The 25,783-nt window shown below is 47.2% G+C and overlaps 1 protein-coding gene across 1 annotated transcript in view; it reads left to right on the plus strand.

The window, feature by feature from the left end:
• The window catches only part of PDCD4 (programmed cell death 4), a 33,644-nt gene continuing 7,861 nt past the window's right edge, over window positions 1-25,783 (plus strand). Inside the window, exons 1-7 of the mRNA XM_032952520.2 lie at window positions 1-269; window positions 400-498; window positions 8,327-8,647; window positions 10,083-10,177; window positions 10,643-10,756; window positions 16,806-17,027; window positions 24,110-24,207. Of these exons, the coding sequence (XP_032808411.1) occupies window positions 447-498; window positions 8,327-8,647; window positions 10,083-10,177; window positions 10,643-10,756; window positions 16,806-17,027; window positions 24,110-24,207 (902 nt within the window). The 5' untranslated portion in view covers window positions 1-269; window positions 400-446. The remainder of the gene's footprint in view (window positions 270-399; window positions 499-8,326; window positions 8,648-10,082; window positions 10,178-10,642; window positions 10,757-16,805; window positions 17,028-24,109; window positions 24,208-25,783) is intronic.

Raw genomic sequence — 25,783 nt, forward strand, 5'->3', positions numbered from 1 at the left:
GCCCCCGCGTACGAGCCGCACAGTCCCTGGTTCCGCTTAGTTGTAGTTACTTTACCTCACAATCAACATTAAACTAACAAAACACAACATAACAAAACATCAAACTCACTATTTTTTTCGCTTTACGCTGTCGTTAATTGCAATCGAATCGTTGTAGATTCGAAATCTCGAACGTTTTTAAAAAATAATTATTTGTATTATCAACCTCTTCTTGCTGCTGCTATTGTTCCGAGGCGATTGAATAGGAAAAAAAAGAGGCGCTCGCCACTGTAAGTTACTGAGGAAAACTTGGGGGCAATTAAAGTGCAATTTATGCAATCACAATTAGTTGTGGTGGGGCCGTGGAGGAGTGGTGTTAATTGTGGTGGTGGCTGACGCTGCTGTGGTTTTGGTTTCCAGAAACTTCGTCTCCGTCGGTGCGAGGGGCATCGCCGCCAAGCCGAGCCATGGCCGCCGAGACCGTGGAGGCCCGGCCCGCGGGCAGACTCGCCCCGGGAGGTGGGGGTCAAACACAATAACACAACAACAACACAAAGTGTCATACACAATGAGCGACACGAGAATAAACAACCCGGACGCGTAGTGCATCATCGTCATAGAGGGGAGAGCCCGAGGGTGACTGGCACCCCAAAAACAATCGACATAAAGCAACACAAGATGTGACACAGTCGTATAACGACTGTGTCACATCTTGTGTTGCACTCGACCCACACAGTCGCCCCGGAAGATGGGCTGCTTTATGCATAAAAACACAACAATACATGAACAAAACAACAACGTACTTGTATAAACATAACGCCACACTGCCATGCTGTATATCGGTATACTATGGAGACGGACTCGCCCTAGGAATTGTGTACACAACAGTAACACGCCAAGTAGCGTAATAGCACAATTACAAAAAACACAACAAAGTAACAATGTGACGATATAGTGAACTTACCCGCGGACGTGCTCGCTTCGGGAGACGGAGGAGTGCGTTTTGCACGACACGAGAACACAATCGAGCAAGGATAGACTGAGCGAGTGCAGTACACAAGTCACACACAACACACACATTACAATAACAACAGAGTACACACGAGCAGTAGCGGTGACGTAAACACCAACACCACAGCGCCACACATCCTCAACACTGCGTAACAAACAACACTACAGCATGCACACAGCACTGCACAGTAAACAACACTACAGCATACAACAACAAACCACTTCAGCATGCACACAACAACACTACAGCATACATACAACGACACTGCACCATATACGCAACAATGCACACTCCATAGTAAACAACACAATAGCGTATACATAACGCCACGCCATTCCACTGCACAGTAAACAACACTACGCAGCACTGCACAACAATCGACACAACGCGAACCACCACAACCCCAAACCATACATCAGTGTATAGTAACACAGGCAAAGCACATCAAGGGAACGGTACGGAGGAGCCGCACGGACACAATGGGACTCTTTTGCGACGCAGTGATGTCATGCTACAGCATACGCGCTGGACACAACGAGGACACAACGGGGACACGCGGGGACACAACGAGGACACAACGGGGACACAACGGGGACACAAACGCCGCACGGGGTAACACAGTGCGGGCGGAGACTTGCCGAGGTGAACAGCTCGGCACAATAGCAGCCCTGTGACATAGCAAGCACGCAACAGCCTCACGTGAACGCGACTCGGTCACACCGTGCAATACGACGGCTTGAGACATATGCAGGGCGATCAGCCGTAGCACTGCGTTGACGCGAATCTGTGACGATAACGCAATGGGACACGGTAACAATGCACTGAGGCACCGGCAGACACAAAACCAATGCTGCAGAAACACTACGTCTCCGTAACCAAATGAGATGGAGTTGCAATGCAACAACAGCAACACGACGCCCGGATAGCACTGCATTATTATACGACTCGGTAGCACAATTAGACACGGTAACACAATGCACCTAAACGCCAATATAATATTAAAACTATCTGCTGTGAATTTGACGTTGCTTAACCGCCGTGACCCCCTTTGCAAGTGGGGAAAGAGAACCCCCTTGATAGTAATCTATTAAGAATCGTTAAAAATGGTAAAGTACCGTATGTACAGTATTCTCTTAATACGCATTTTAACGCAAATCCTTTTTTTAAGATGCATTAAAACTACATCAGGATTGTTTGGGTATAACTTTCGAAGGCAATTTAACATTTTAACCGAGTAGTTTAGCATTGGGGGTGAGTTGAATGCGGCTTGAGTCGTCACCACGACTGAGGGCCGCGTCTCGCGATGTGCGCACTTTGGTGTCATCACGGCTCGCTTCGTCCGAACTTGTGTTACGATTTCGCTCGTCTTTGTGATACGTTTGCATGCCTTTACAGTTGTTGCCTGTGTGTGTGTATATATTAGCTACTGTGTATTTGAGTTGCTTAGCCTGTGTGGATTGCTCGGACCGGTTCACCGAGGTCTCCCTTGTTATGCTGTACAAACGCAACGTCTCAACCTGGTCCCATAGTCCAGCTGTATTTTTGTCACGTACAAAGGCCGAGCAAGCTGCTTAGTCAACGCGTAATTACTGTACTGTATTTGTGAAGCATAATTCTGTTCACGGGTCCCTTTATTTAACCACAGGAGAGACACATTGATACCTTAAGACTTCACTTGTAGCTGAGTGCAACATTTCAGCCCGGTTCTGGAACTCAATGGGATCTGTTTGTTTGGCCAGGATGTGTGGAAACTAACTCATCAGTTTAAATTTCAAGCGAGTTCCTGCTCAAATAATAATCGAGGTGGTGCTCATTTCCTATTCCTAGCCCTATTCATAGCCCTGGTGAAAATGCCCTATTATGTGGGAGGGCGAGTCTATGCACAGGACAACCCACTGTTGACTCCGCACAAAGTGGTACTATTCTATCGACCCCGGAGGAAAGGATGATGGGCTGAGTCCAATCTCCTCACCCCAACCAGGATTTGACCTCGCAACCTTAGATGTCTGCGAGCTTTGTCGCAGGAGGCAGCAAGCCCCGGGGTAACCAACCTGAGAGTCAGAGGGTGCAGAGGACGTGTGGGGTGTGCAGTGCAACACAACAACAACAACAAAGGAGCCGTGCCTGACGCAAGGCCTGGCTCCCTCGCGGCCCAGTTTACGGGATACGTCACTCACCCGCCCCTCGGTGGGGGAGGGGAGGGGGTGCAGCTGCGTAGGCATGGGGCCCAGCGTGCCAGAGCGCGGGGTCTGTTGACAATGACACTTATTTACTTATACCCAGGATAGCCCGCCGCCCGAGCCTTCAGGCGCCTGTTGAGGAGCAGAGTCAATTGGGGGTGCTGCTGTACTGTGTGAGGCAGCAGTGTTTGCTTGGTGTGGGTAGGCGGAAACCGGGACACCAATCGGTGTACGAGTGGATAGCTCGCCAACGTCTGCACCGTGGGTTCGCCAACACTGGCGTGCAGTCGTGCAAAAATAGCGTTGCACTCAAATCAGTCGCCCAGAGCCTCACCCCCACCTCTAATCCTATCCCCGACTACACCCATAATATCCTGTAACCCCCTCACCTAGTATTTAACCCTCTAAATATGTTTATAACTCTATCCTCTAACTCTCTAACCTCGTCCCTTAACCCGATTTCTTACCTACTCTCTAACATTATCCCCTAACTCCCTAACCTTGTCCCGAAACTATCCCCAACCCTAACCACATATCCCAAACACAAACCCCATCCCCTTTTATCCACTAAATCTAACCCAGTCTGTCCCTTTGTGCCCTCACACGTGTTTATATCCACGCATGAACACACACGCACAGTCAGTTGAATCCGGTTTGAGTCGCTGTGCGTGAGTTGCTCGCTTCTAACGAGCACGGTGATTACATTGCCCTATTTACAAACAATGTGAATACCACCCTGAGGAGGGATAGTTGGTATGCTTTTGAGAAGAACAGTTTTAAATGTGGTTATATACGTGCAGAAGTTACTACTTAAATCATATTGACCTAACAACCGCTTCACCGTATCTCTATCAGCATAACAAAACATGTTTGTCGTTCTGCTTACAGCCCTGGAACCAAAAGCAGAACTTCGAGCAAATGACAATAAAATAGCTGTACACTCCCCCCCCCCCTCTCAGAAACTCGAGTTCGTTGTTTGTAAGGTGCATAACCTTGACCTCAAGATGGGGGTGATCTTGCCTGAGACAGCAGCTGACAGACGGCTTTTTTCACGTAAATTCTAACAACACGCTTATTGTTTTGTTGAAAGATGTTTGTCTTTGTCACTGTAATTGTCATCATAATTGTAAGATTGATGCATTTAGAGATGTATTTATTATCATACTACTGCTACGCCAGGTCACTTGCATAAACGTGAAACCCAGAATGCACCTGAGCTAGTTAGATCTCGACAGCTAATCAGAGTTGAGCCTGCACAGCGTTTAACTGAACAGCAACCATTCATTAAGAACACGCCACAGGCTGCTGTTGCTGCAGGACTAAATGTAAGCAACCAGATACATTGTTGCGCTGTACTTCTATGCTCTCGTGTCTCTGCTTCCTGCTTTCAACCCATGCTGACCAGCGTGGTGAAGTATGGCCATCCTCATGGCATGGGGTTTAGCCCCCAGGCAGCAGTTGATTTTCAATACAGCTCTTCATGGATACGTGCCACTGTTGTATATAAATATGTTTATCATACTCGATTATTGATACAATGAAAGGTGCATTATCATGCTATTGATCTGTCAAAGATGTTCATTATTAATTCCACTTGCAACTAGATAACTAAACGTAGTACTGTGACGTGTCCTTGTGCACACAGCGACCTTGCTGTGTGCACGGCGGTGGTCGCGAGACGGCACCACAGGCGACGCGGAGGCCGTTTCCTTTTGGAATAAGAAATGCCTGCAATGGTGATTGCCCGAATGTTGGACGTGTCGAGACGTCTCTCTGGTGCCATTGTTGGGTTTTGTGGGCTGCCCATGGCCCCCGCCACGCAAAGAACTTGAGATCACTGGGCCCTGCAGGAGCCCCTGTCGCTCGAGATAACAGGGATTGGTTTGAGCGTAACAGTTCTGAGTAGCTGGCAAATCGGCTGACGTGGGTGGGAGCGGGGCGCACGACGCCCGCTGCACCAATAGGATGGGCTCGTTGCCCTCGCGTGGAAGCTCCTTTGAGCGATGTTTACCAGCCCGCTGACGAGTCGAAGAGGAATCGATTCCCGAAGTCAAACAAGCTTGGATTCCTGAATCGATTCTTGTTTGTATTATTTTATTACTGTCTTACGTCAATTGTACTTTTTGTGTTGTTTTTTTTTTCCGCAATCGACCGTCTTGTGCTGTATGAATAGTCTTCACCGTTTGTCTTAAACGCTTAGTCTCATTTGTACTGTTTTTTTGTTTATACCCTCTGTACTGTTACATTTTATAAGGTCTTGTCTGAACTCTGTGCATTGCCCTGCTAGCCTCTTTACCTCGTTGGTGCTTTGTGACGTCTTAATACTTACACCTCTTGTGTGTAGTGTCATCTCCAGCACCTTGCCTGCAACGTCTTCCTCGTTTGTACCATCTGATTAAATCTTTGTGCCCATTAGCCTAAGGAAACATTTGAAAAACAGTCAAACCTCACACCAAATTTAATGCATGAGTCCAGACTCGCCCATTGTTTAAAATGCCCGTGTGGTGCCTGTACGGCCTCCGTGCTGCGTGGTGAGGGAAGGGTGTGGAGCCTGATGCTTGTGGAATCCTCCACAAAAAAACACTGCTTCGTCTAAGGGGGGTGGAGCAGTCGACAGGCTTTGTATCCCCTACCGTTCACGTTTTTACCAGAATTATTATTACCCATTGCGAGGTTCTGCGGTGAATAATGGTGTAATTGTCCCAATCCTGCAGTGGTTGGTTGTGACGAGTTTTACTACTTGCACAGGTTCGCTGTGTGGTTGCGCAATGTTGATGTAAACAATATTGGGCGTAGCATTGGCATGCACCATAGAAACCCAGCAATGCTGAAGTAGCCGTATTGGTAATTATCAACAACTACTTAATGGTACTCTCTGGTTCTTTCGGTAAAGTCACGTAGATAGAAAAATAATAAAAGAAAACACGACGTTTCGGTCGCAACACAAGCGGTCATCACCTGTTTCATATCGGTCATCACCTGAAGACGGCCGCTTGTTTTGCGACCGAAACGTCGCGTTTTCTTTTATTATTTTTTTTATCTACGTGACCTTACCGAAAGAACCAGAAAGTATGGATTCCTGCAGTCACGAAAGCTTCAAATCAAGATACTTAATGGTAGTTAGTAATGGTGTAGTTTGTTTACTCAGGAAATCCTAACTGAATCATTCAGACTTTTCTCAGGAGGGTACTGCTACATTATGATGTTTTGCCACTTCCATTAACGGTAACGTTTTGGCTTTCGAGTGTGAGTTATTGGTTTGACTTGGTTATCGACTGATTGATTATATCTTCTTTGGTTCTTTCGGTAAAGTCACGTAGAATGAGAATAAAATAATAAATTGATAAAATAAAATAACACAATAATATTCTCACGACGTTTCGGCCGCTTGTGTTGTGGCCGAAACGTCGTGAGAATATTGTGTTATTTTATTTTATCAATTTATTATTTTATTCTCATTCTACGTGACTTTACCGAAAGAACCAAAGAAGATGAATCCTTGCAGTCACGAAAGCTTTAAATCGAAATTTGATTGATTATATTTGATATCGCCATAGACAAAATCACATCCTGATTAAGAGTGTAGAAAACGTCAGTCATGTGGCTCGAGAGCTACAAAAGATGGCATGCTCACATCGGGTTTGAAGTTTACCTGAGCTGACCTGATCATAAGGGGACACATTTTTGTGATATTAAGCTGGCAGTGGTGCATATGCACAAACAACAACAAAAACTCAACATGTCTGTCAATACCACTTCCCTATATAGAAAATCAACGTGCCATATGCCCCGTTTCATATTGGAGGAAATTATCATAAGTGGTTTTGCTTCTTCGAGGCCAAAAGTTCCATTATTACTTGGGGTCAGCTGCTTGGATTTTCTTTCCACGTTCCTCTGTTCTTTGCTTTGTCTCTCGTCACATCTGCTCTGCTCATCTCCCACCACATCCTTAGCTGGATCTTCTTGAGCCAGTTAAAGATAAAGCCCTGCCAAAGTCCTGGGTCTGATGCCTCAGTGTCATGAATAGTGGAAAAAACAGCCTTGGGACAGCACCGAAGCGCAGGTCCATGTGTCCATTTCCACACACCATCTCCCTGCCTCCGCGTGCCCCCCCCAGGTTACTGAGACTACGATACATAAAAATAATATGTCCACACCTCCCTTCAACCACGATGTCAGGCATTTTTTTTCATGTTGGATATCAGTGTTTTGTGTGAGTCAGGTATGTGTTTCATGTGTATTTTATCAACGCAACGTGGCCGAACTGTAACCGTGTAGCAGCCTGCGGGCACCCCCCCCCCCCACCATTGTATTGAGAACCATTGCCCTAACCACTAATCCCATCTTCCCTTGCTCTTTGTAGTTGGTGGTGTTGGGGGTCAAAAAGTGATCTTTAAAAGTTACTTTTGAACATAGTTTAATATCTACATGAGTTAAGTTGACTAATCAAATTTAAGAGTGTTTTGTAGTTTTCCATCGTCTGTTTTAAACACTGATGGAGCGGTGGCGCAGTGGTTTGGCACACTGCGTTATGAACTCAGCCGCCTGAGTTTGATTACTAGCTATGCCGAACAACAGTGGCGAGTAATACGTTAATCTGTCCCTGCACCCTACCCCATATTTCTCTCCTCATGTTGATGTATGGCCAACGTAATCAAGAATACATTATTTTCTATTGAACTGTGGCCCAGAATTGTTATGAATTGTCAAAATAGTGACATGACAGACCGTTACTTGGCCTGCATGTACAATACAAATTAAATAAATGAGTAAATTCTTCCATCGAATTATGACCTTGAATTGTGATCATGTATCGAATCGGTAAAGTGAATTGTTACAAGTCTGCAAACGGTACAGGTGAAACAAATAGGAGTCGTTTATTTTTGGATTGAGTCCTAATTATAGGCACATCGTTATGTGGCCTGCAATAAATATAAATAAGACGAAAAGCAATTGTAAAATCAAATCTTGAATCATGATAAATGGGTGTGGTTTTCAATGTTCAGCTTTGTAAAATGCAATTTACATGAATGACTCTTACAGAAATTAAATAATAATTACCAAATTATGATGGCGGAGTGTGATTCTTCAGACTCTTCAGCTTCACCTCTTAGCTGCCGCTGCTGACTCTACCCCCACCCCTCGTTGCGCACAGCGGAGTTTGTGGATGCCTATGACTACGACGACGTGGATGACTCGGAGGGCTTCGGCGAGGAGATGAACGGGAACTGGTCACCGCAGGAGAAGGCTCTGCACGAGGCGAGGATCCGCGCACGTGAGAAGCGCCGCCTCCGCAAGAGCTCGTCGCGCGACTCGGGACGTGAGTCGCTGTCCGAGGAGTCACGGGGTGACGGAGTGCGCGGGCCCGGTGGGGCTGGCACGCTCTCAGTGAGCCCCACCAGTCCCCGTGGCAAGGCTCCACCGCTGCTCGACCGGCGCTCGCGCTCCAACAAGGGCCGAGGCCTACCCAAGAAAGGTGCGTTGTTGCTGGCACTGTTGTACAGCTTGCACTGCCCACCCGCCTCCCTTGGGTCACCGGTCCCATCTGTTAGGGGAGCTGTGTGCTGCGCATTGAGGTCTGCATGATGAATGGGTTTTTGGCGTCGTGTGTAAACGTTACCCTCCTGGTAATGAACTAAACCCCACCGTACGCCGTTTCCTGTCCATGGGGGGTAGTGGATTATGCCTGCTTCTTTTTAGCAGCCCCCTGTGGGTTACTGCAGCTGTGTACATTGTAGATGCTCATCCTGTTCCCCCTTTGGTGGATTTACTCAAGCAAGTGGTGGCGGTGTTATGATGTGTCCGTCTGGGAAATTATGAAATCAAAGACACAGTACGGGGGTATTGAGATCCTCATTAGGTTGTGCCATTGTTCAGCACGGGTTGTGCAGCCTCACACTTACACCACTTGAAATGCGAAAGAATGTTCAGCGATTCGGTCGATAATATATTCTCATGATAAAATTGGACCCTGCAAAGCCATTAAAAATGGCTCGGGGCGCACGGACATTAAATGGGGATATGGCGAGATGTGGACTGCGTTTTTTTATTCACTGCTTTATTTTTTGTGTCATTGTGGAACAACCACCCCAGGTATTACGTAACAGTGAGGCAGAGAACTTTGGTGTAGGGTATTGGCCAATGCTGTAATTTATCAAGGGAGGCGGCACCTCAGTGGACTCAATGCAGGGAATTGACGAAAAAGGAGCTTTGTTTTGTGGGTACACATGCTGGAATAAGACGCTAAGGATGTGATAAACGATCTGTGATGTTCCACAAAGCCATGCAATTATTAATTTTCGAATTTATTATTACGTAAATAATATACATGCATTGAACCGTGTGATGCTGCCCTAGTGTTAAATGGTTAGTACACTGGACTTGAAATCCAGATGTTGCCAGTTTGATCTCCCGGAACTGCAGTTGAAATAATGGTTTAAGTTTATTAAATGTTCCCCCAACCGCCTCTGTTCACCCCGCAGTATACACCACAGACAATCGACAGGTGGTGAATGGTGGGCTAAAGTACATAGCATGAAATCACAACAAACTTTTAAATCCATATTTAAAACAAGCCAAGGATACAGCATTGAAATTGCCTGCTCACAACACTGCTCTAGAGAGCAGCTGTGTAGAGCTCCCTATTGCATAGGCTCCTCCACCAGCAGTGGTGTGGTCGATCTTTGCAGGGCTCCACCTTTATTTAGAAACTAAAGTTCTTTAGCCTAATTAAACAAAACCATACAATACCAGATGGTCTAAAGGAGGAAAAAAAAGATTTAACTGTCAAGTCAGTGAATGGCCGGAGGGAAGAGGGGAGCCGGGAGGTTACATATCTATCTTCCATGACACAGAAATTCCCATTGCTGTAATGTTGTTGTTGTTGGTGTGTCATGATGCTGTTGTGGCAGGTGGGGCTGGAGGGAAAGGTGTCTGGGGCGTTCCCGGGCAAATTTACGACGACATCAATGTTGATGCTCGGGACCCGAACTACGACGACGCGCAGGTGCGGTGACAGCAGCTTGCGCCTCCTCAGCTTTAGCGGCTTTTTTTAAAGGGGCACATAGGATACTCATTACTTTGCCTGCTAGATATTATAACAACGACAACACTGCATTTATGTAGTATCTAATTGCAATCACATCTCCAGACTCCTTACAAAAAACATATGCTAGTGTAGACAGAGGCTGGGTTGGAGAGTCAGGATGGAATTATGGGCAACAGCAGGAGGTTAAGCAACCCCGTGTCACAGGCCAGGAAAAAGCAACAGGGGCCCAGCACCAACATCAACAACAACAATAGCAACAGCTAAAAACAATGAAAGTGGTATTGGCCAAACATCCGAATGCTGAAAATTTACCTTTAAACGACTCATTGGGGATCACACACAGCAGCAACATTGCCCCCTACTCTGAAGGCCAGGCAGGACCTTCCTGAAAAACAGTCTTCAGCCTCTGTACGGCGTGTGCAGGAGAACTGCGTGTACGAGACGGTGGTCCCGGAGCTGGAGGACGGCAACTTTGAGAAGACGGTGACCCCCATTGTACAGGAGTACTTTGAGCATGGAGACACCAACGAGGTCATGGTGAGTGCCGCCCCCGCCACAAGCATCTTAGTGGTTGGCAACACCGCACCAATTAGTTGGTGGGCGTTGCGCCTCCGTGCCGCATGTCGGCTAACCGTGAAGTTTCCAAAGACGAAACGTCAAGTACGCTTCCCAGTACAGTAAAACCTTGGATTGCGAGTAACTTGGTCTGCGAGTGTTTTGCAAGACGAGCAAAAGTTTTAAATAAATATTAATTTGATAAACGAGCGAGGTCTTGCAATACGAGTAGTACGTATACGCTTCGTCTGCCGAGCGTCACGTGATCACAACTGATATACGAGTACTTTGGATTACAAACACGTTTGCGGAACGAATTATTCTCGCAATCCAAGGTTTTGCATAAAAGTAAGACTGCTTGAACAGATCTCAGAAGTATTTGTACGCTATTTGTAACCCTAACACTTTTTACAACTCCATCCTACTCAAACCAAACCAGACAATTATGTTGCATCAATGAACCAACTATCTTTCAATCCAATCTCTGAAACATGGCATGTGGGAACGTGCAGCATGTTGATCTGAAGTAACGTGAAGATTTATCAGTAGTTCTGTGATATCTTCCATTAGCCGCTCTGGCACATGGCGTTGCATTAATCTGTGAGAGTTCTGAATGGACACCTCAACTCGTAATTTTATGCTGTTTGCACAATTAGAATTGCATTTGGATAAAATACAAAAGGATATTTAAAAAATATACCCACGTTTTTGACACTGCCTGTGTAGAATAAGCAAATGCATAGAATTCATTTGCTTATCCTAAAAAGAGTATATTGTATTTTTATTATTTGGGACTGCTTCATTAACTCTAAAATTGTTTAAACAAGTTTTCAGTAGGCTTTGCCTCTCCCTCCTCGTGCATACGGTTTGTACCCGCATAGACACATTGGTAATGAGAGGTTCTCTTGAGCAGTATACCTTGAACACCAATCAAGTCGATGCATTTTAACCTCATTCTCCCCTCTGCCATTACGCGGTCTGCACACATGTGCTCTCGTGCACACGCTTGTTAGCGCGTGTCCGCGAGTGTCGCATCGCCAGTTGGGCGTGCTGTCCTCACGACAAAGTAGGTTGCGGTGGATCGAGTGTGCGCGCGTGTGGGGAGCGGTAGTGTAACGGATAGCGCGCTGTGCTAAGAACCTGGCGACCCAGGTGCGATTCCCGCTCACGGCCAACACCAGTGACGATTATCTGAACCGATCCTGGGCCTCCCCTAGGTCGACTTAGCCTCAAATGAGTACCTTTTGCGATGTGTTAACATCACCACTAGGGAGACAACGGCGGCTGGGTGTGGTGTTGGCCACCCACCCCCTCGTGTGCCGTGCCGACCTTTATAGACACTACAGTCTGTTAAGGCTATACAGGGGATCTTTTTTTTATCTTTGAGCGCGCGTGTGTGTGCGTTTGCCACATTATTTGCAGGAAAACAGGCTTGGGCAAGTCGCCCCAATGAACCGTGCTACCATGCATCTCAAAGAGAACCCGACAGTGATAGACGTTACTGGCTTAAGTGCATGCAGGCTGTGCGCGTGGGGTGCTTGCGTAACCTGGTGAAGGTGCACCCAGCCTTGGCCTTGAGCTCACAAGCGCTGGCGCTGGGTAAACACGATGGCGCAGGCTGTAAAGCTCGCTCGGCTTGCGCGTGAGAGGAGAGCGCCACGGTGCATGGGACACGGGGCAGGTGCGCTGGGAAAAACAACGGCTGTGCGACCCCTATGTGTGTGTGTACGGGGAGCAGTGGCAAGTAATTAGCCCACTGTGCTACGAACTTAGTGACCCGAGTTAAGTTGCCACACACGGCCTATTTCAGTAACGAATATCTGAAACCTGTCCTGGGAATCCAATAGCTTGACTCGGCCTTAAATTAGCACCGGGTGCAATGTGTATTAAACATCGGCAAATAGGAGCCCGAGTTGGCCAGGTGTGGTACTGGCCACAGCCTACCTGTGCTTCATACCCCTCTTAATGTGCTCATTAACAGCACTTGCCCCAGCAGCTTTTGTAGGTTACACAGTCCAATAATAACACTTGGGTCTGTCGTATGACCTGCCAGTGAGCCTTCCACACATAACGTGGCCTGCACCCTAATCTGGCACGCCACTACGACGTCACCACCTTTTAGTGGCGAATGGCGGCTGTTGTGGTATAGAGCATAAGATGTGTGTCGGTTTACTCGGTTGTGCTGCGTAGCACTCCCAATTGTTTACAGGTTTCACCGGGTGATGGCAAGATGTCTTAACATTTCAATCCACATGCTGGGGGGACCTCCAGCATGTGGAATGGAGCGTATATAGTAAAACCCCGTGTAGCCAGACACTTACAGGATTTCACATTTAGCCTAAACCAGGTCGGCTAAATTATAAAGTAATCCTTACAGTCCTCACGCAGTCTCTTTCGCCCCCTGGAGTATATACAGTACTCACATTAGTGGTGGGGATTTGGTGTGGAGGGTAGGGCGTTGGGGGATAATGGGGTGCTGGTGGGAGATGGAGAGTGGCTGGTGGGAGGGGGAGCGACAACCTGCCCAACAGACCAGAGAACGTGTGCGCTACTCTACAATGTGTACAATGCAATTATGTTGGTGGTAAGGGAGGGGGAGTGGGAGGTGTGGAAGGGGAGGGACGATGGTTGGGGGTAAGATGGGGGCACGCACAGTACTGTAAGGTACAGGAGTTCACAACACAGTAAGCACACTTCACAAACTAATGCATGTATGTTAAACGTCTTTTGCACCGTACGTAGCCAACAGTGCTCCTCTGAGGTGTGGGGGAAGGACAACAAACGAAAAACAAAAACCATGCATTTAACGCCTATACGAACGTCTTTTTATGTAGGTATTCATTATTTTAGCAGCTGGCTGGACAACAAGTATTATTTTGGCTATTCAAGGTTTATGTTATAACATGCAACATCGCCTTCACGAAATGAGTACAACTCTGTGCAGAAGTCAATATTGTGGCCAAATAACATGCGGGAACAACCCGAATACACGGAGAGAGAGTATATAACTACACACGTCACAAGTTTTGAGTGCTATTGTTGTTGGTGAGTGTGGCTGGCTGGATTGGGGGGTGTGGCAGGGCGGGTATGGCTACGGTGGGAGGAGCTTGTGGGTGTTTGTGAGGTTTGCACGGTGGTGGGGAGACAGGCTGGGGGCGGGCGTTGGTTGGCGGTAAGCTGTGGAAGGCTGGGAAGCCCTCGTGTTAGGATGGGCTTGTGGGCTGCGTCTGCAGACCAGCGAGTAATAAACACGCCTGCCCGTACGTGACCCCATCATACACTTGCTGCTCGTCGAAAAGGCGTGCCGGCCCGCTCGACCTTTTGTTCCGCGAGAACCCCATCTGCCTATTGGCCGTTAGTTTAGAGGGTTTGAGGTGAGGTGACGAATGTGAGCTAGCCCCGTGGACGTTTATAGCCCAACTGGTTGAGCCAGGCCCCAGGCACGGAGCGGCGCCCTTAAGCTTGAGCTTGACCTGTGCTCCCAACATAAGGTCTCTCCACCCCCATTATGCTGCGCGGCATTGAGCGGCAGTTGCTGAGTGCTCGTGTTTCTTTGGCGTAGCGGGGGTTAGTATTTTCGTTCCTTTCTTAGAAGCCCACCCGACTGTAACATTTGGTGGCGTGACATTATTTTTGTCTCTTGTGCACGTCTTTTGCGTGACAAAGTTATTTTACCAATGCCAAAGTGCAGGCTTTGTGTTGTGTGTATTCAGCTGTAAGAGAGAGGTGGCTGTTGGGAGGGGGTCTTGACTTTAAGGTGCGAGGCAGCCTCCCACTTGCGTGGAGTTGCATTTTCCTTGAGAGGGTAACGAACACGACATTTTTTGTCACAATTGGCACTACATTAAGCAGCAGCCCGCTGCGGGTTTGCACATGCTACATTTTTCGTTGCTGATCAATGCCTACGCTAGTCTCCTTGGCAGTGGCAGACCTGCCATGTTTGCTACGATTACCTCCAGCAAGGATCCCTGCCTCCATTGGTAAATAACACGGTGGGCGGGCTATTTATAGGCGTCTTATCGGCATGCGTGGTGCTCACGTTACTGCTGTACGCTGGTGAACGCGCTGTAATCTCTCGCGACGCACAAAATGGTGAGGCATTAATCTGCCGGCCAGCCAAAAAGAGCCCATTGGCCAGTCCCCTGTTTTTCAATGCGCCCAGACGCACGCCACACAGTTTGCCTCACCAGTCAGAGCACTACGAGTCCTGTGGCTGATGGGATGTGTAAAAAATTGTATGCAGAGGAACAGATAGTGAAGGGAGACATCTCTACTGTATTTTTGTATATGTTGTGAATTTGTGAGTGTGCTTTCACAAACATTACTTTTATTTTCAAAATTCTGAATTTAAAAGATTCCCGCTCCTCTTCCAGTATATGTCCCCGACCTCCCATTTCCTGGAAACCTAATTCGTGAAGAGTTTCTTTCCTGCCGGATAAAAGTAGAGGAATGCGTGCAGTGATGAACGGCCTCTTGCCCGTCCATCTGTGCGTGTCCTATCTCGGGCCCCTTGTTGCTCCATCGTGAGGACGATGGGTTCTTTCCCCCTAGCCCCCCACCCTCCCGCCCCAGCACCTTGTTATTCCTGCGCCTTTCTTTAGGACTCAGTCTTCCAGAATTATGGTTTTGTCTCGTCCACACTTCAAATACCACACTCCAGGTCACAACACCTCTCATCCACCTACTCGCCACACTGCAGGTCACCAAGATTTTTATTTATATCACTCGCACTGCTCCACTGTCAAATTCTTTCCTATTGCGGTCTCTTTTCCCCAAAGCCCTGATTACAGTAACTTTGCTCAATTCAAGATATGTGTTACGCTCTTATCTATTGCGACTTGTTCGTGCTGTTTTATGCTGATCGCTTGACATTTTCAGCCTTTGAGCCCTGGCTCACGAACTGTTGAAAATAACATGTGCAAAGGCGGGAGGGGGTAGAGCAGGAGTGTTGAGATGCCTGCTGCAGATGCCCACGAGCATATTCAAAAGGGAAGCAGCTGCCCAAACGGAGCACCACACAAACTCGCGCGAGTCAGAATCTTCACCGGGGTTGCATCGAGTTGCGCCTGAAAAAAATAATGACACCAACGACTCAGTTGAGTTGTAAATTCTATTATTAAACTGATTGCGTCACAAGCTCAACGATGCGTGAACATTTAATAGTGTACCAGAACAGAAAAGGTGGTAGGAGCCCCAGGGTTACTTGTACTGTGCATTAGGACTTTACAATTTGGCCGCCTAGCGTTTCTCGGCGAATTGTCACAGTTGGGGTTTGCGGTTTGATTCAAGAATAGATTGGTTCTTACGTCTTGGTGCAGGGCATTGTCTCTAGTGGGTGCAGATCTCACGTGAGCCCTGCTACAACAAATATATCTACAGCTTTTTGCAGAATATGACACGTTATGAATCTTAGATTGATTGACTTAAATCAATCCAAGGCGAAATGAGGGCTTCCCCAGGGAGGGGTCACGATAACTCGTAAATTTGATCCAATATAAATAAAATATATATTATATTCTTTGGTTCTTTTGGTAAAGTCACGTAGATAGAAAAAGTAATAATAAAAAAGTGATCGTACTGGCAGTCTATAATGTAGACACAAGCGATGACCGCTTGTGTTGCGATCGAAACGTCGTGGTTTTTGTGTTTATTTTTTTACGGAATTCCTGCAGTCACGAAAGTTTTAAGTCAATGTTTAATATATTTTAGAGTTGTGTTGCTATTGGGGACCTACCATGTAAAGAACCAGCCGAACTGATCAAAGGGTTGGAGAGAACTTGGCGATTAAAAAAACAGCACTAAATTAGTTAGCACGATATGCTCGGACCTCCCCTCTGCTGATGGCATCATCATGCGTGACATCATCTCGCTATGCGGCTTCGGAGGGTAACGTTATCGTTAAGTAACTATTTTCGAGGACGACTGCACATTTGGAAGCGTTACAGAATCTCTAAAGCGTGTGCGTGGTTTTTCTTCCACTGCGATGACCCCTGACCGCCCCTCGTGCGCGCCCCCCCTCCTCTCCCAAAAGGTGCTGCTCAGCGACCTGAACCTGGGCTCGCGCAAGCCGCAGCTGCCGGTGCTGGCCGTGTCGCTGTCGCTGGAGGGCCGCGCTAGCCACCGCGAGTTCACGTCACGTCTGCTTGCCGAGCTGGCAGGGCGCGAGCTGAGCCCCGTCGAGATGAATCGCGCCTTCAACCGGCTCCTCAAAGAGCTCCCTGAGCTCATGCTCGACACGCCGGATGCCCCGCAGGTGCGTCCATGTGCTAGCCACCAACCCCCTCGTGTGCCGTGCCGGCCTTCGTAGGTGCTCGATAACAGCACTTGCCCCAATAGTCTGTTGAGGCGATATGGGAGATCTGTGTGTGTGTGTGCATCTGTGTTGGCACAGTGTGGAGCACAGGTGGTGGTGCATCTGTCGGTCGTGTTTAATGTTTAGTTTTATGTAGCGTGCTCGTTCTTGCAAATTAAATCTCACAGACAAGCTGGAAGGCAGCCAGACAGGTGAGCCAGTACTACCAACAATTGCCCAAACGCTGCAGTCATCGCTGTAGTTTTCAGCCAATTAATGTTTATACAATTGAGAGGAAACCAGAGGACGCGGAGAAAACCCTTGCCTTTGCAGTGCTGGATTACAGGTGTGCGCCACCACTGCTTAGGTGGTGTCATCTCACTCTGTTAGCCCAAAACTCCAAGGCCTTTACCCTGACCTGTCACCTAGGTAACGTCACCACCACTTAGTGTTGAACGGTGGTTGTTGTGTGTGCTTGTGTTTCCTTGTGTGTGCATATGAATAAAGGATATTCACGTACGTGTGAGTCTATACGATATCACGTCTGGCCATGGCCAGCCCAAGATCCTGGGGGTGTGCGAGGAAGATCCCCTTGGAGTGATGGGGTGGGAGCTTGCAAATGCTTAGCACAGACATTAAGGCCTCTTAATGCAAAGCAGCCAGCAACAAACAGCATTATAATTACACTTCAAGACAGAATTTGCACAGTTCTTGATTTGAGCACAGTTATTATAAGGTACTTGAGAGGCGAGATGATAGGAGAGAGTTCCAAAGTCGAGCTGTGCGAGGAAAGAAGGAGAAAGAGAAGTGATTCTTCCTACGCCATCGTAGCTGGATTTTTGTGGGAGGAGGCACTGTACCTGCTTTTATTAAATGCACCACAGCAGAAATAGCCAGAGACTTGCCAAAGCCTGTTGTCCTGAAGAAACGTTATGGAAGCGATGACAATGCTTTATCAGAGCAGATGGCTTATAAATACTTAACGTCATTCCAAATACACTGTTATTTGTCAACGTCGTTTCTCGTAAAGTTTGGAAGCTTTATCAGCGGAGTATTGCAGAGTACACAGCTGGTTCCTTCACCGTTTTTCCCTCGTTCGGCGAATTTTTGACACCAGAGAAAACAGTGGGGCTTTTGTTTTTTTATTACACACTTTTATTTAACTCACTCTGTCTGTTATGTTTAGGCTTGGGTCTAATTGTCTACGGTCAACTGACGTTGGCTGTAATTGCCCATGGTCCCTTACGTTATGGCAAGCTTCTGGGCCACTTCCTGGAGTCCTGGAGTTCTTCCATTACTACAGTACATTCATGTTTACCATTGTCGATCGATCTACTTCTGGATGGCTACTATGAATCTCTATGCGATGTAATGCAATGTACTTGAACATAAAACAATGTTTTTAACTTTTTTGTACATTTCATAAAAGTGTGCTTTTAAAAAAGTTTTTTTTAAATATATATTTGTAAATCTTGTTTTGTGACCTGTGCCACTGCTGCTGCTGGTGGCAGAGTGGTGGTGGTTTGTGCAATGCGCATCGCACAACTGCTGATATGCATCGGTGTGAGCCGTGGGCCTCTGCCTGATGTGTTTTTTATCAACTTAACGTTCTTCACAGTGCTGCTAGTGATTACGAGTGTGAAGATTGTACCAAAAACTGAAATAATTTATCAAATGATTAACATCATATCTGTGTTATTTCTGCCAAGGATTTAATCGTTTAAGCTAAATATTTGGTAATGGACGCTGAATGCAAACAGCCTGGGTCTGACAGTTGATTTGTACGTTTGTAAGGAAAATTAGGAAATAGATGTTGATGAAAGCTCCTTAAATATTTTTTTTATAATTAATATCCGCACTTGGGCCGAGAGGTGGGGTTGCTCATGTTAAGCACTGCTTCAAAGGTGCAAAAGTCCTGTCTAGGGTTTGTAGGGCTATGCGTGAGGCTTTTGTTATGTGTAGGGTCTGTGGGGTTGTCTAGTTTGTTATGTTATTCTAAAAGGGCATTCTCATATATTTAGCGTGAATTCCAAATGATCAAATTCTTAGGCACAAGATTCGATTTATGTAGAATGTAATCAATGCATGACTACATTCATGCTGCTTGCTGTGTCTCAGGGCTACATGAACGTGTGTTGACCACCATAATGTGGGAGGTTTGCACGGGAGAGAAAAAAAGTTAGACATTTACACTTGCCCGTTACCCTGGGGTAAAAACTAATTTTCACAACTCGTGAGTGTGAGAGATGGCCTGCGCTGTGAGAATTTGGACCCATTTCAAAGGTTGGCTCCTTTAGTTAAGAGCATAAAAAACAGCAACAATAAGTTTATTGCGGACCTTCTGGGCCCCTGCTTACGGCTGCTTCCCCTGCTTTTTCCCTTGCAATACCCAACTTTGGAATTCCCTCCCATCGTCTCTTTTCCCAAGCTCTTACAATCTTGCTCAATTCAAGAAATGTTTTACACTCTTTTATTTCTCACAACTTTGATAGTGCTGTTTATGTTGCTGGCCGTTTGACGTTTTGGGCCTTTGGGCCCGCGCTGTGGGCGCTGGCCGCGGCGGGCGCACCTGGCGTGTCGCATGCGGATGTTGACATCTAGGGAAAGAAAAAACACAGCAGAAAGAGTCGAGGGGCATCTATTTTTTTTTTCTCTTGGGAAAGAGGGGGCCATACGAGGCCCCTACGTGGTGATGTATGCGACGCATATGTGCAGCTTGCATCAAGCCATGTGGTGTGCCTGGCCCGTTGCCTGCCCTGCGTGTTTGCTGCCACGAGGCAGTGTGTGATGGGCAGGCCGTGTTACATAACTAACGGCTCACTCTGTTTACGGAACTGCCGTCAGTTCCCCCCACCCCCTCCACACCCCACCACCCCACGCTCCTCTCCCGTGTATGGTAGAAGGCCGAATATGCGACGTCAGCGCTAAAGGAGCGATAGTAGAATCCCGAGCAATGGGACCTCAGAATGTTGATGCCTGCTGCTGCTCACGTGGCCTGTGAATGTGGCATATGTGTGCGTGTCCTATACGTCTGTGTGTGGAATTTTTGTGCGTGTTGCCCCCATGTGCGTGTGTATTTGGTTGTTCATGTATGTGTGTTTGCAGGCGTCTTTATGTGCGTGTGGGGAGCAGGAGTGTAGTAGTTAGACCACTGCTATACTCACCTGGGTTCAATGCATAGCCTCCCTTTATGCCAGTAGCGAATGTCATCTGCACCTGTACTGGACCCCTTTGCATGGTGTGGTGTGTAAACATCAGCACTGTTGGCGAGACAAAGGTGGCCGGGTGTGCTGCCGACCACTAAACCTACTCGTGCCCTGCTGGCCTTTATAGGTGCTCGCTCAGTCTTTATGGCTATACGGGGATCTTTGTCTCAGCGTATGTGAGTGCATGTGTGTGTGCGGTAGTGTAGCAGTTAGCTCGTGCTGTTACGGACCCAGCGACCCGAGTTTGATTCCCGCTCACGGCCAACACCAGTGACGATTATTTGAACCGATCCTAAGCCTCCCGTGGGTCGATTCAGCCTAAAATGAGTATCTGGTGTTGTGTGTAAACATCACCACTGGGGAGACAAAGGCGGCCGGGCGTGATGCTTGGCCACCAATCCCCTCGTGCTGTACCGGCCTTCATAGGTGCTCGCTAACAACACTTTTCCAAAAGTCTCTAAAAGCTATACGGAGGATCTTTATCTTGTGTGCACAAAAAAAGTTCATGGGGAGGTGGACCCAGAGAATTAATTTGTTCAAAAGGGCATTGTTGTATCATGGGACCTCCTTTGCCAGTACCAAAATATATGCAGTATATGTTCCACTTGTTGCAAAGGGAGTAGAGGTGGACGTTGGTAATGAAACATCTACATTGTATTGAGTCTGTTAATGTAACAACAATAATAACACTTATATTGCACCCGTAACGTAAGGAAGCATCTCCGAGCACGGCTGTTTCGCCTATTCGCTAGGCTCCTACTGAAGCCGTCCACTGGCTGACTTGCCAACCTCAACACGGACTCAACATTGCTGATCAACTCCCCACCATACAAAATAAGACTGTCTTTTTAAATCTACGGATCTCGATGCAAGCCTTTGAGTATCTATGTAAGTCTATGGACCTCTGTGTGCATAAATGGATCCCTATGCGAGTGTGAAATCTCCACGTTATTCACCAGGATGCTCCTGAAGCTGACCACTGGCTTGCTTGCCAACCTCGGCATAAACATATAGATATTGATGATCCACTGCCCGCAGTACGAACCAAGAATGGCTCTGTTTTCGGGTCTATAATGTGGATTCTTGATGCCGAAATGCCTTGGCCTGACATAACAGAGCAGGCAGGAGTGTGGCTGCTTGAGAATGTTGGGTGGAGCGCAACCGTGAACTGGCAACAATGTTGTTGTGTAGCCACATTCAACCCCCGGCAAGGTCAAGCCACAGCAAACAGCGTTAAAAAAAACCAGGCCGCCCACGCACGGCAATTGCTCGGTGGCCGGGAGGACTGTTCACCGGCAACCACCTCCGCCTTCTCAAAGATGCAAGAAAACCACCGGGCCAGCAAATAGTAAATTCCCCCATCAGTGGAAAAACATAGGTCCTGTGACTCCTGATTTTTTGGTAGTTTTGTTTTTAGGATGGCATTCATGTATAGATTTATCCCCCCACCTTCCCCCTGCAGTGATTCGATGAATTGTAAATGACCACCAAAATATATTCTGATAACGAATTTGCTTTAAACAATAACAAGGTCGGCCCGGGTAATGTGCTGTTCACTTACGAGAGGGAGTGCTGGAAGCCCACTTACCGAGCCATCTTGGCGTTGGAGTGGCCCAGTAGTACTGCCTGTAGGAACATTTAATTTTAAATTATTATTCCTAAGCTTGTTTACCCAGGAAAGCCTCAGAGTTTCAGGATTCTTTCAGGAGGATCCTGAAAGTTTTTGGAGTCAGGGGCGATGGTGCTCAGTGTAATCTCAATTGAGTAATTTACAGGTATGTTTTTTTACATTGGGATGTTTGACCAATACCAATTATATTGTTATGGTTTATTTTTTTTCAACTCTGGGAGGAAACTAGAGGAACCCATGAAGAACGGGAGAGAACATAGAAACTGCACACAGGAAGGTGCCAGAGTCGGGAATTGATCCCAGGTCCTTTTTTCTGCGAGGCACAAGTGTTACTACTGTGCTGCCGCCATGGCACCAGATACTTTATTTCACAATATTATTTTCAGCAAGCCCCTTAATGCTCGGCAATACGGGAGTGAGCCCGGTTCCCACTTCGTGGAAACATGGCGCCCGTGTTTTTTTGTCGCCATTGATCTCAGTGCCAGACATCTAGCGTCAGCTTGGTTTAGTCGCCGCACGTGGGCACCGTGAGGTGGTTGAACCGTTGCATGAGCGAGGAGGAAGCCAGGGGAAATGAAAATTCAACCTCGGTTATGCGAGATTTCACCGCTGGGCCCCGTTTGATTTCACGAGCCAGGAATGCAGATGTGGGAATCGGCTGTGTGCGTGTCCGTAGCGGATCCAGGGGTTGGGCGACAGTGCCTTGAGACCCCAAAAATTTGTATTTTATTGATATTTACCAGAGAACATACATTGAATATTATTAATGTAGAGCCCTATTTAAAGAGCGTGAATGAAGATCGCATCGTAATCGAACACAGTCACGGGTACAGGCAAGTAATCGTGCAAGCTAAAGGATTTGTGGACAGGATTTGAAGAGTTTTCACAAACTCTCCTTTGATGTTCATCACTTAAATGAGGCTCTTATTCTACCGCCGCTATTTAGATCTCACTTCAAAGTATGGGGCACTTCAAAGTGAGTGACGTACGTAGGGCCACAGAGTTGCAGACACATCTCTGCTCTGTCGCAGTCCAGAAACTCTTCAGTTGAGGGCGCTTATCAGAGAGGACAGTTCGGCCCTCGAGAGAGCGACTTGACCAAACGTTTAAGCATGCCGAAAATATTTCCGTGAAAACAATATACCATACGAGTGTGTGGTATATTGTCTCTAGTAGTATATACGCTCAGTACAATTTGGATTTACTCATACGTATCTAAATGTGACTGCATCTCAAGATGTTGTACAGCAGGGATGGCCAACCTGTAACACACTGTGCCAAAAAGTAACCATGAGTTCGGAAAAGAGCCAACTGTATATATGTGTGTAAATATATTGAGTTTTTGTCACAGGACAGGAGACATTCTTTGTTATTTGCTACTGCGTACGTTCTACGTTATACCCCTTCGATAGAGCCACATGTGGTGGATTGAAGAGGCCAGTTGGCCACCGCTGCTGTATAGGAACCGTGGCTGTGTTTTGTTGATAGAGAGGCAGTCAGTCATAGGCAGAGGAGAAGAGGAAGGTCTTGAGGCTGGACTTGATTAGTAGCTGGGAATCCACAGCAAGGATGGTTGTTGGAAAGTACTTCTTGGGGTGGAGGTAGCAGAGCAGAATGAGTGACCTCCCACTGAGTGAAGGGTGATTGGAGGGGCTTGACCGCAAGCCTTGGTTGACATTGCCGAACCACACATCGCGCATATCAAACAATATTCAGGCCCCGTGTACAGCGGAAAGCCTTGGACACAGGACCTGGGGCTGCAGGGCTGCGCTAAGTGGTGGTCAGCAGAGCACAGTGCCGCAAAATACATCCGTGCTCCCCACCTTCACGTTAATTTTGTTTAACAGAGTGAGAACTCAAGAGACAAGGATAGTCTCGTTTGCGTAAGTGATCTGGGTTAGCGTCTTTCATCAGCCTGCATTGACCAAAGTGGTGAAGTATGGTCAAATATAACCCTTCAGACCCACATGACATGAGGAGTCCTTCATTCAGCAGTGAATTGACAGGCTATAATCTATAAGTGTGCGTGTTGGATTGAAGTGGGTGGGTGGGAGATGATGATGTATTAATTCGTGGCCACTGCACTAGGCCTGGATATCCGACAAACAGCGTGAATTGCCATGTCGTTCATTGTTATTGACCCTGCCTGTCGTGCACTGCCTAACATTTTGATCCTGCGTGCGTGTCTCTGCGTGCCTGTCGTGCAGATGGTCGGGCAGTTTGTCGCACGAGCGGTGGCCGACGAGGTCCTTCCTCCAAATTTTCTGGAGAGCCACAAGGGCAAGGTGGACTGCCCACATGCCAGGTGGGCAATGCCGGCGTGCCGCCGAGGCCGGGCTGCGACTGGCAGACAGCTGGTCACTAGTCCTAACAACTAATGCTAACCAAATAGCCAACGAGGCTCTAGCAAGAGCCTAACATTAACCAACTAGTCAGCCAGCTTACTAGTCTATCTCTTCCAATAATCTTGAACCAATTCGCCAGCTAGCCACTACCCCTATCCAAAACTCTAACCAATTAGCCAACCAGCAACTAGGACTAGCTCTACCCCTAACACTAACCAAATAGCCACCCTTGTCACTAGCTCATGCCCGAAAGCTAACGAACTATCTGCTTGTAGTTAAACCAGTCTCTTGGGAGTAGCGAGTTGATGGTCCCAGCTGGGTCACCGATGGCTGCGCTAAATAAACCATCGCAATAGTGTTGTGGGTGTTAATTTTTTTCAATAAAACTGGAAATGTTCAAGTTATATAGACATTCCACAAACGCCCTTTGCAGGGCATGTTAACAGTGAGCTCATCTGTATAAGAGGGGGGGGGGGGCTATCGAAAGGATATTCCAAAATGTTGTCATGTCATTTTCCAGCTCCTTTCTGAAACAAGGTGATACTGTCATCTTCCCAAATAAGATTTAACTAATGACATGACAGAAATTGAGCGACTGGAATTAAATAGAGCGTGTGTGTGTGTTGGTGAGAGCGCGCATTTGTGAGGTCGACTTAATAAGTGACCACTCGCAGCACTTGCCCCAACAGTTTATTTATGATATACGGGAGATCTTTGTGTGAGTGAGAGGACTCGTTTGTGTGTTTGTGATTGCCTGGGCAGACGTGAAGATCAGTTTGTCTGGTACTGTGAATCGGACGTTCGGCCAGAGTCGCTGAGCGCCCACACAGCCTTTAGTGCAAAGGCGGAAAGAAACCTGAGCTCGGCAAATTTATTAAAGCGGCGTTGACCGTATTGTGCTGAGAGTGCCCATGGCTTGGGAATGCACGCGCTTGCCACGTGTATCATGTGTTTTTGTCTTTCCGCAAATGTTATTACAATTGCGTGTTCTTTATCATGAGGCGAAGTGTCTGTTGGGAACTCTAGCAAAGCGGCGCGTCATCCTTTGGAAGCAGGATATCACAACTGCTGAAAGACCGTCACGTTACTTGCGGTCCACGCTGGGAGCGCTGCACTTTCCCATGTGCCCTGCGACACTTTTTTATCCAGTTTAGTGAAAAACTCAAATTGAATGTGATGGGTTTTTGTTGTTCAGTAATTGGGTGACCAGGTTGGAACCATCGACTCACTGCACTGGAGAACCATTTGCCACTCGTTTTGATGTCTAGCGGCAAAGCGCTATGCTTGCCGTCGAGTCGACCACACACGGGTTCATGGTGCAGGACATCACAATTACCCGGATGAATTTAACCCTTTAATATACTATAATCATGATTATAAACAATTTATTACGCACATTTCCCGAATGGAATGCAATCCAGGCGCAGGAACTAGGCACTTAAAGTATAAGGTACTAGCGCCATCTGTTGGTAGAAGTTATTATTGTAGTTATTTCTAAGGGATTTGCCATCAACATTAACGATAATTGTCTGCTTT

The sequence above is a fragment of the Petromyzon marinus genome, chromosome 11 (genome assembly GCF_048934315.1).
Source record: "Petromyzon marinus isolate PM22_M1 ecotype Great Lakes invasive population chromosome 11, UKy_Petmar_22M1.pri1.0, whole genome shotgun sequence".
Classification (NCBI taxonomy): domain Eukaryota; kingdom Metazoa; phylum Chordata; class Hyperoartia; order Petromyzontiformes; family Petromyzontidae; genus Petromyzon; species Petromyzon marinus.